Source organism: Nematolebias whitei, chromosome 12 (genome assembly GCF_014905685.2).
Source record: "Nematolebias whitei isolate Nwh7 chromosome 12, NemWhi1, whole genome shotgun sequence".
Classification (NCBI taxonomy): domain Eukaryota; kingdom Metazoa; phylum Chordata; class Actinopteri; order Cyprinodontiformes; family Rivulidae; genus Nematolebias; species Nematolebias whitei.
In genome coordinates, this window is record NC_056509.1 from 1,674,781 (window position 1) to 1,686,641 (window position 11,861).

The window sequence follows — 11,861 nt, forward strand, 5'->3', positions numbered from 1 at the left end:
CATTGTTCACTCCTTCCTTTATAATCTGTTATGCACTTAATGCCCCTCCACATGCTCCGAGGGTCTTGTGAGATGAATTGACCCTCGATCCTCTTTGCATATGTGGCCTTGGCCCTCTTAATACCAGCAACCAGCTCTTTTCTTGTCCTACTCAGCTCCTCTGAGTTTCCAGACCTGAAGGCAGTGTTCCTGGCTTCCAGCAGGGTACGCACCTCTGCATTCAGCCAAGGTTTTCTGTTTGGGTAGCTTTTAACATTTCTGATAGTGGAGACTGTGTCAGTACATGTACTAATGTAACCCAGTACTGAGGATGTGTATTGGTCAAGATCAAGCGAACCTCCATTTTCAGCAGCTTCTCTGAAAACCTGCCAGTCTGTTCGATCAAAACAATCTCTCAGTATGGGGCCACTGTCCTGGATCCAACATTTAACTTTCTTTTGTACCGGTCTGGAGCGTCTCAGCGGGGGCATGTAAGCAGGAGCCAGGAAGATTGAGATGTGGTCTGACAGTCCTAGGTGGGGGCGGGGTTCGGCTTTGTATGCATCTTTTACGTTCGTGTAAACACGGTCCAGCGTGCGGTCTCCACGTGTTGGAATCGTCACATGCTGATTAAAGCTTGGGAGACAGTCCTTTAGATTCACGTGGTAAAGTCTCCGGCTACAACGTAAAGAGCCTCGGGGTGTTTGTTCTGCAGCGAGCTGATGATATCATGTAGCTCCTGCAGTGATTCATTAGCATTAGCGTCCGGAGGAATGTAAACAACTGTGATAAAAGTCACTGTGAACTCTCGGGGTAGATAATGTGGCCGACATTTCACTGTTATTTGCTCCAAAGCCTTCGAGCATGAGCTATTTACAACAGTACAGTTCATGGACCAACTTTTACTCACGTAAATGCACACTCCGCCCCCCCGTGATTTCCCCGTTAGCTCGCTGCAGCGGTCCGCTCGAAAAAAAAGTCTGTCATCCAGCTGGAAGACTGAGTCCGGCGTTTCACTTGTAATCCACGTTTCCGTGAGGCAAAGCACTGCACACTTCTTCATCTCTTCTTCATTCTCTTCTTAAAGATAGCACATCTGAGACAATGACCATCTCTGATCATAGCCCAGTAATTCTGAACCTACATCTGGAATCTGAAAACCACATTAAATACTGGAGAATAAATACCTCAATGTTAACAGGTCTGTATTCGAGCAGAGATACGATCAGCGATAACAGAGTATTTTGACCTGAATGATAATGGTACTGGTTCACCAGCAGTGCTATGGGATGCAGCTAAGGCCACAATAAGGGGAAAATTAATCTCTATAGGGTCTAGACTAAAAAAAGAAAAACTAAAGAAACAACTGGAATTGGAATCAGAAATTAAAAGATTAGAAAAGGATCATAAACAACATGGAAGGCCAGAAACACTTAATGAATTAAAGGACACTCGAGCAAGGCTGGACGACTTATTAACATATAAGGCAGAGGGTGCCCTTAGATTTATGAACAGAAAATATTATGGAATGGGAAACAAAGCCAGCAGATTGTTAGCTGTTCAATGAAAAAAGGCACAGGCTCGTCGTGTAATTCCTAAAATAAAAACTTTGAGTACAAATAAAATTGAAACAAACCCTAAAGCAATCTCAGATAGTTTTGCAGAATATTATGGACAGGGCCAGGAGCAGCACTGAAAACAGAAAAAATACAAGATTTCTTTACAAATCTTATGTTGGACAAACTAACTGAAGGAGAAGCATCTAGTTTAATCGAACCTATAAAAGGGAGTGAAATTAGAGAAACTATATGTAAATTAAAAAACAATAGGTCACCAGGAACAGATGGGCTTGCAGGAGAATATTATAAAACATTTGTTGATGACCTTTCACCTATATTATGCTAACTTTATAATTATGTACAAGATACAGGAAATCCTCCTGACACTTGGTCAGAAGCTATTATTACAATATTACATAAAGATGGAAAAGACCCGATACAATGTTCTAGTTATCGTCCCATAAGCCTTCTGTGTGTTGATTATAAGATATTAACCTCCATTTTAGCAACTAGAGTACAGAAATATATAAAAACGTTAATTAAGCCCTATCAGACAGGATTTATTTCAGGCCGGCAAGGTATAAATAATGTGAGAAGAACTTTAAATTTACAGTTAATAATGGCGAGAGATAAAGAACCAGCTATGCTTCTTAGTTTAGACGCTGAAAAGGCTTTTGACAGAGTTGACTGGACGTTCTTAGAACCCTCACTGAAATGGGTTTTGCCAAGAGATTTCTTAAATGGTTCAATTTTTTTATATAAAAACCCTCGGTCTAGAGTAAGAGTTAACGGGCACTGCTCAGGTGTTTTTGAAATGGGAAGAGGAGTGAGACAGGGGGATTCACTGTCACCTGTCCTCTTTGCTCTAAGCATGGAGCCTTTAGCGGAGGCTGAACGCCAAAATATACAGATTCAGGGAAAAACAGACGGACAAGGAATGGTCCACAAAATTGCTCTCTTTCCAGATGATGTCTTGCTTTTTATAAAACACCCAAGCACATCAATACCAGCACTTTGCAATGTTTAGATACTAGGGATGCACCGATCCACTTTTTTTTACTTCCGATCCCGATACCTAAAACTAAATATCGACCGATACCGATCCAGTTCAATATCATGATCATCATTGATTTTATATGAGGCTGTAATAATCTCCTCTCAAGTACAATTTGTACAAATATATGCATGCATGTCCAAAAAGACAACTTGAGGTAAGTTTTATTAATGTTGGATAAGTTTTAAAGTTAGAATTAAATTCTAACACAAAACATGTTTATTTTTATTCCTAGTTTTAAAGTGGATATTAAAGTGATTAATTTAAGTGATTGTTTAAAGATGTTTTATATTTTATAAGGGGCAGATATAAGAATTTTTTCTTCTTTCTGCACTCTTTTCATTCAATGTTTTCTTTTGGATGATTTAAAAAAATTTTCATTTAAATGAATGAATAAATGAATTAAATTAAATTAAATGTTAAATGGCTTTAAACACCTGCCAAGTTCATGGCATAAACCAACAGACATGTTCCTGTTTTTAGTATTTCACATCACTTTATAATGTAGCTGTTTTTGTTTTTAATATATATAATTTTCAAATATGTTTTTTTATGATTGTTTACTGTTGTACTGATAAATATCTCCTGGAGGGTAAACTATATCTTGACTGCAAGTATCAAGCTGTGAAATCCTTTGTTTTCTACAACTGATAGTGGTTGATCATTAATTATGAAGTTTATCAACTTCTCGTTAAACATTAGAGCTCCGTGGTTTCAGCGATGTCTTCTTCTTGTTCAGTCCGAAGCAGGCAGTCTGATTTGGGGCAGCCCCGCTCAGTCTGTCCCTCCTCAGAGACGGGCAGACTGAGCAGGGCAGAGTGGACGCTGCTGGCCGGTGTCGAGTCGCCTGTTTCGGTTTGACCAAAGAGCAGCGCCCGCTGAAGGCACGGAGCTCGAACGTCCATCGTAAAACTAACTTTACTGTGGTTTAATGTGGCGCTGTGGCTCTGCAGACAGTGCACGTTGCTGTCTTGTTTTGTGGTGTTTAGTGTAAAATACTTCCACACAGTGACATGTTTAGATGAAAAGTTTGTTAGCTGTTAGCCACAGTGCTGCTAACTCAGTTCTCACGTTGTAGCTGGCTGCAAACTATGAACTGGATTTCCTGAATGTGAGGCGGGTCTTATCAGGTCCTTTGTTTTATATACTGGGGGTTATGTTAAATGAAGAGTTCAACTCAAATCAGAGATATATAGTAAATGTTTTATTATTGGTTGCAAAAAAACTAATCACTGTAAATTGGAAAGACTTGAAACCCCCGACAATAATTGAATGGAAACGGAGGGTTAAACAAGTATATATTATGGAAAAGATGACATCAGTTCTACAAATGACCACTGATCTTTTTGACCAAAGGTGGCGCTGTGTGGAGGTTTATCTGACATCTTGATGGGTGGTTCATTGCGACTTTCAGAGGATTTTGGTTCATTGCTTTTGTATATTTATTGTGACTATTTTTTAAAAAGTTGTAAGTAATTCCTGTGCTGTGCGTTTCTTTGTTTTTGTTTGTTTTATTTTAATGTTCAATGACGGGGGAATGTTATATGTTCAATTGTGAAAAAAAAAAAAAAAGCTTAAAAAAAAAAGTTCAAAGCAAAAAAAAAAAAAAAAGGAAATACCATTTCTCTAGTTGGACCTAGCCTGGGTAAGGCTACAGACATGAATAACGTAATAAATATGTGTGTACCTGTGATCCTCGAGTCAAAACATGAAGGAACTGTATTCCAAAGACTCTGGCAAGTTCGCTGGTTCTGCCGATGATGTCAAGCTGCTGCAGGAGCTGCATGGTGCCGTGCAGATGGCTGACGTAATGATCCACCATCTTCCACCTACAGTAAGAGGCACATCACAAACCACAACATGCTCACTGAAGGAGCAGCAACGGGTTTGAACATGTACAAATTATTTTTGGCGTGTTGGTTTTGAGCATTGACCTGTATAAATGTGTGCTGTGGTCAAACCAGTCGGACAGCGTGCGGGGGCTGTAGAGAGGAAAGCGCTGATGCAGCACATGGAAGGCCACGTTCTCAAAGCTGTAGTTGTTCAGCGTCACCTGGAGGAACAACAGAAAGCATCTGAAAAGAGCTCCTCTGGTCCTCCTGCTTCTCTGTACTTACAGAAATTCACAAGAACTTCCCGTCAGATGCAGGAATTAACAGAATGTTCTAGTTTTAACATTTGATGTTTAAACTGAGCATGCTTGTCAAAATGTAGCCTGAAACACTGAAGGAACACAGAAGAGAGTGAGTGGTAAGTGTGGACGCCATGCGGGGACACCTGCCTCGGTCTTCATCACCCTCCACAAGTTGAGGGTGACGCGTCCGATGATGTGGATCTCAGACATGGTGTCAGCTCCATACTCATCCCTCTCTGCAGAGAAACAGTTGTTTTTGGAGTCACCTGAGGACACGAGCAGAGACAGAGAGACAGACAATTACAGAGGAGGGTGGACAGACGCACACAGCCTTCTAGTAACAATGATATCCATCCATCCATCCATCCATCCATCCATCCATCCATCTATTCATCCATCGTTCTGGACTCAGGTCTTAGGGGCAGCATCTTGAGCAGGGACGTCCAGACATCTCTTTCCACAGTCACCTCTTCCAGCTCTTCTGGGAGGACCCCAAGACATTCCCAGGCCAACAGAGATATGCAAGGCCCCCCCACATACTTGGGCGTACTTCACTCCGCGGAGGACCGTGCGTACCCGATTAGACTCAACGTGGATGCCCTCTAGGCATGTCTGCGCAAAGGTAAATTTTTACGACCGCATACGCGTACTCTGTAAACTACCGGGCGACAGGCTGTTTGTATAAAACATATGTGAATGCCAGGTTCTAGGAGGTTAAATTCCGCTTCATCCATGGTATGGTTTAATGGCCTTTTCTTTGGATTTTTTGCCAAGAGGCAAGTGATCTCTTCCTCCTCGTCCGTTGATGTCATGACTGAAATTTTGAGCAATGAAGGAATTTGTCACGAACAAATTAAAATCAGGCCCAGCCCGGCGTGGCTGCGGAAGGGTCTGAAGATTTCCTGGTGGGCTGGTCTAATGTGTGGGCTGCAGGGCCAGCGCTCCCCGTTTGTTTTATGTTTCAGAACTTCTTATTAACAACAAATAAACACAGAACACCGCTGCCACTGCTCCTGGGCTGCCAGCTGCCTCAACCCAGGGCCACCGGTAGCTCTCGTTTTTTTTGTTTTGCGACCGTCAATCAATACAGTAGGTGTGTCAGCAAATGACCAATCGACAACCTCAATTTGTCTCGCAGATAAACACCTTTTGCCTGCAGAGCTGGGCTGCAGCCCATTGGGGGGATGCTTGTGTATGAAGTCTCAACCATCTGAGGACAGTGCGCACAGAGTCTGTGCGGCTCATGGAGTACACAGTGTAGTGAACTAGACCTCCTACATCAAACTGTCTCTGAAGACCTTCAGGGGACAGGAACTGTTATTTCATTGATTTGAATCCAGAACACAAATTATCTCATCAAGAGACTATTTAATTGTATCCTGAATTAATCAATTGAAAGAACACTCTTCTTTTTTTTTATATATTATCATTACTATTTTACAATATCTTGATAATCAAAAGTGTGTTCAGTTCATACCATTTCTAATGTTGAAGTAAACTACTCATTTAAATTAACTGTGAAACAGTATTAATGATTTTTAAACCTCATTAGACTTAGATCATACAAGTTAAATGTCTATTTACAAAGTAATTGTGCATTTTACACTTCTGTCTGAATGAGGAGGGGAGTTGTAATGTCTGTCAAAAGTCAGAGAACAAGTTATGATAACGAAGTGCCTTGTTTTAAAACTCTCAGACAGTAAATAAGAACTGGCGCCTGCGAGTCTCTCACTTCTTCTAAATATTTTCCTGTCTGTTACTAACCGTTCTTAAAAATGTCTGCTGTCTGTGACTTCTAATAACCCTCTGACATCACTAAAACTCCACCCCTGCTGGTTGTGCTAACCAATCAGGAAGTACCAAGTAACAGGAAGTGGATACCCTTTAAAAGTCAACACTTACTGGAACTTTCAGTTCTGACTGGAACTTTCAGTCTTAATGGAACTTTCAGACTATAACATGAGGCTAAGGTCTAACAGTCTACTCTAATAGCTGATGGATTTTGGACCATGAGCCAAGGGTCCGTCCATTTCAGCTGTGTCACAGCACGCCTCGCTGTGAACTCACCCGGGCGTAACGCCCTACAACTTCTAATGAAGATTCCTTCTGTAGTGAACTAAGCCTCAGGTCAAGTCCTGACCCTGAGGGCCTTCCTGGAACAGGAACTGTTATTTCATTGATTTGTATCCAGAAATACAAATTAAGCTCATCCAGAGACTTTCTAATTGTATCCTGCACTGATCAATTGAAAGAACACTCTCTTTTTTATTATCATTACTATTTTACAATATCTTGATAATCAAAGTGTGTTTAGTTCAAATCATTTTTAAATGTTGAAGTGAACTACTCATTTTAAATCAACTGTGAAACAGTATTAATGATTTTTTAATCCTCATTCAAAGTAGAAATCAAGTTAATGTCTGTTACAGAGTAATTATTCATTTTCTTGATCTTCTGTCTGAAATGAGCAAGTTGTGATGTCGGTCAAAAGTCGGAGACAAACGCAAACAAGTTTATTGGAACGAACTGTCATGTTTTTAAATCCTCTCAGACAGAAATAGAGGAGCTGGCACCTGCTGTCTGTCATTTCGCCTAAACATTTCTCTGTCTGTTCCAAAAACATTTTTCTGTCTGTTCCAAAACATCTCACTGTTTTTCTGACTTCTAGTGACCTCTTACGTCACTAAAACCACACCCCTGTTGGCTCTTTCAGCCAATCAGGACTTCCCAAATGAACCAGAAACAGAACTCTTTAAATGTCGACACTTCCTAGTTCCAAACAGTTCAGTTCGGAGAGCAGAACCGAACAGAAAGGTTGCTGGAGAGAACAAGAAGTTCCAGACATGATCCGAAGTTAGTCTCGTGGGGATTATGGAATCTTCCACATCTGAGTGGAACCTCTGACGGGCTCACAGCTCATGTGAGTCCACCCGTAAGGTGAGCGTGCTGTTGAACGAAGTACCGTCACTACTCCGGACGTTTTTCTGCTATCCTACGGAGACGCTGGAAAGGTAGCGTTAAATGGAACTCCGTACCAGTGGAGACATCTTCTACAAGGTAACGAGTCCCTCACTACCGAAGTGTACCGAGGTAGAGCTGGGTTCGAATGGAGGGTGCCGTTCTTCGTCGACACATTTTCCCTCACACATCTTTTCTCTCCATTTAAACTCCTGCATTTCCCATCTTTAAAACTCTTCTATCTGCCAGTAATTAATCCAGATATTCTCAGAAATGTCTGTTGTATTTCAGTTGCAAGTGAAAATCATGGCCATATGATTTTCTCATTGTAAAGCTCATTAATTAAGCTGTGTTATTGTAATCAATCTGCCAATTATTGTAAATGTGTGATGTGTTTAAATCGTTTTAAATAAACGGCTCACTGTTGTTGGTGAGTCAGAAATTTAAACACGTTTCCGTCCACATTTAATATTCAAAACACGATAGTACTCAGTCCAGAAAAATGAAAGAATCCGTTTAAATTATGGATAATATCAGACAGGTATTATTTCATTACACTTCTAAGGAAGTTCTTATTCTGTCGAACGGAGTATTTCGTCACTACTTCAGACGATTCTCAGCCACCCTGACCGGAGACGCTGAAAGGTAGCATTGAAATGGACCTCTGTACCGGAGCTGATTTATCTTCTGCAAAGGTAACGAGTTGTCACGCACCAAGTGTACCGAGGGCAGAGCTGAGGTCGGATGAACGGTGTCATTTCTGGTCAACATATTTCAACCAACCCCCACAACTTTCCTCCTAAACTTCTTTACTCCCTCTCTTTAAACCTCTTCGCCAGCAAATCAAGCTCAATGCCTTCAGAGATGAATTATTCTCTATTAGTAATCCTCTGTTGTCTTGTTATTTGAACTTGCTAAGTTTATTAATCAGAAACAGATCAGCAAATCAAGTGTACATGTTTGATGTAAAATTTTGATTCTGTTAAATAAATGACCGCATTTATTCTGATGGGTCAAAGATAAATGACGTCTCATATCACTAATTATACACTCCACTCTCAAGTTATCTTGGTCACATGGCAGAAATTTAACTAAAAAAAGAAAGAATCTGTTGTTAATTAAACAATTAATATTCTTGTGCTTGAACTAGCCTTAAGAATAATTAATTAATAGGATGTCCGCAGCAAAAGCTGTCCTGACATACTACAACAGTACGCCCAAGTATGTGGGAGCCTATAGTCTCTCCAGCGTGCCCTGGGTCTTCCCCAGGGTCTCCTCCCAGTCAGGCATGCCTGAAGCACCTCCGTAGGGACCCAGGGAGCATCCTTACCAGATGCCCGAACCACCTCAACCGGCTCCTCTCGATGTGGATCAGCAGTGGTTCCACTCAGTCTCTCCGGAAAACTGAACTTTTCACCCTATCTCTAAGGGAGAGTCCAGCTACCCTGCAGAGGAAACTAATTTCAACCTCCTGTATCCATGATCTCATTCTTTCAGTCACTATCCAGAGCTCATGACCAGAGGAGAGGGGAGGAACATAGATCGACCGGTAAACGGAGAGCTTTGTCTTACAGCTCAGCTCTCTCTTCACAGCAACAGACTGGCACAGAGTCCATAATACTGCAGGTGCTACACCAATCTGTCTGTCAATCTCACGCTCCATTCTTCCCTCACTCGAAAACAAAACCTTGAGATACTTGAACTCCTCCACTTGAGGCAGAACCTCACCTTCAGAATATATATGACTAATACAGAAAATGTTGGTGCTGCAGTTACTTTCCTCTGTAGGGGTTGTAGTTGTGCTTCTCTCCACAGATTCTGGTTACCTGGGAGACAGGATTTACGAGCCACACGGTGATTTTGACTGTGGTTGACCGCTTTTCTAAGGCTGCTCATTTCATCCCTCTCACTAAACTCCCCTCTGCCATGGAGACTGCTCGCCTGTTGGTACAGCATGTTTTTAGAATTCACGGTCTCCCCTCCGATGTGGTTTCTGACCGGGGGCCCCAGTTTACTTCCCAGGTCTGGTGGGCGTTTTGTGACGCCTTGGGAGCCTCCGCTAGTCTGACTTCTAGTTATCACCCTCAATCTAATGGTCAATCAGAACAGTGTAACCAGGAGTTGGAGGCTGCCCTACGATGTGTTTGTGAGAACGATCCTGCTTCCTGGAGCCGGCAACTTGTTTGGGTGGAGTATGCTCACAATACTCACACATCTTCCGCTACTGGGTTGTCTCCTTTTGAGGCCTCTCTGGGCTATGCCCCTCCTCTTTTTCCTAGTCAGGAGTGCGAAATTGCCGTTCAACACCATTTCCGTTGCTGCCGGAGGGTTTGGCGTCAAACTAGATTGGCCCTCCTCCGGACTGCCGCCCAGAACAAGAGTCATGCTGACCGTCGTCGTGTGTCCGCCCCTTCCTACCGGGTGGGCCAACCGGTTTGGCTCTCTACCAGGAACATTTCGCTCATGGACAGTCCCAGAAAACTCGCTCCCCGATTTATTGGGCCTTTCCCTGTGGTCAAGTTGGTTAACCCTTCTGCTGTCTGCCTGAAGTTGCCCCCTTCCATGCGCATTCACCCCACCTTCCATGTTTCTCAGGTTAGGCCTGTCTCTGTGAGTCCCTTGAGTCCTCCTGCTGACCTCCCCCCACCCTCCCGTCTTATTGACAACCATCCTGCCTTTACGGTTAGACGTATCCTGGATGTTCGGCGTCGTGGTTTTCAATATTTGGTCGACTGGGAGGGCTATGGTCCCGAGGAACGGTCTTGGATTCCTCGTTCCTTTATCTTGGATCCCAGTCTCATCTCCTCCTTCTTCAGGGCTCACCCTGAGAAGCGTCTTCGGTCGCCCGGTGGCGATTCTTGAGGGGGGGGGGGTACTGTAGGGGTTGTAGTTGTGCTTCTCTCCACAGATTCTGGTTACCTGGGAGACAGGATTTACGCGCCACAGCTGACAGCCATCTACATCAATCAGACTGGGACTATTTAAGACTGAGGACTGGCTTCATTCAGTGCTGAAGCATTTTCCTGCCTGTGACCTTGGAGTTCCAGTGCCTCCCCTCTTGGATCTACCTGAGCACCTGTGGACCTGATGAAAAAGGGCTTTCCTGGATATCTGCAAACAACTTCCTCCGGTAACATCTTACATCCATGCTCCACCTGAGTCCTCCCTGGAGAATCGTTGGACCTTGTTTGGAGAATCTCCTGGACTTATCAATTGTGAGACAAAGACTGAATATTAGCCACTGTAAATAAATCACTGATCTTTATTCTCCTGAGTCTGTTATCCTTCAGTCCGTTCATCTGGGTCCTTATTTAATATTACCTCGTGACATCCTCAATGTATTCAAATCAATTCAGTGGTTTATTCATCCTCAATTCACAACAAAAGTAATCCCAGAACATGACAAAAAAAAGTCCAAATCATAAATCCCAAATCAAAACCAATCTACATTAAAATTCAAAAAGTATGTTCAAGCAAAAATATAGTCCAAAACATTCTCGTTCAGCACATTAAAAATGCAGATTAGTAAACGTTATTGATCTAAAGAAAAAAGCAGATTTCATGAAAACTTTCTTCAGTGCAACTTCCCATGCTGAGCAGCACACAGGTGACAGTGGAATGTTGGATGTAATGTCTAGTCACACGACTGGAATTGTAAAAAGATCGAAAATGGACTTTTTTTAAAAAAATAGATTCTCCACCAGGAAAAAACGCGAGGATCTCATGTGTAGGACGTAACAAAAAGGAGATGTGAGACGTCCTGATAATTTTCTCCAGCATCCCAAGATACCTGCTAGTTTGTTCCAGACATTCTGGTGAGTGTCTAAATTCAGTTTGTTGGTGTTGTGCCATAAAGTTGTGCCATGATTTTGTCCGAGTGTATCATGTTTAGTTCATAGAAGTGGGTCAACCTGGTTTAGGTCGGGTTTATATTTTGCATGTAACTTAGTCTGAGTTTAGACAGAGTGGACATCTTCCGGTAAGATGGCGCCAGTGTACATGGCTTGCAATCCACCTCTCTGATGGTGTTCGGATTATTTTTGTTTTTTGTATTCCTCATCAATGACATCAACTCTCTGCTGGTGTATGACAGACAACAACTTTTGGATATTCGTTTTTCTGTCACTGAAGTCGCTTATTTGGACCATTATCAGCGTACCTCTGGACACCCCCCCCC

The 11,861-nt window shown here is 42.4% G+C and overlaps 1 protein-coding gene across 1 annotated transcript in view; it reads right to left on the reverse strand.

Annotated features, from left to right (window-relative positions):
• Positions 1–4,279: 4,279 nt before the first annotated feature.
• Positions 4,280–11,861, reverse strand: part of LOC119418719 (DNA polymerase zeta catalytic subunit) — a gene marked incomplete at its 3' end in the record, with an annotated part of 34,591 nt that continues 27,009 nt past the window's right edge. Inside the window, 3 exon segments of the mRNA XM_037686053.1 lie at positions 4,280–4,421; positions 4,527–4,645; positions 4,874–4,992. Coding sequence (XP_037541981.1) covers positions 4,280–4,421; positions 4,527–4,645; positions 4,874–4,992 — 380 coding nt within the window.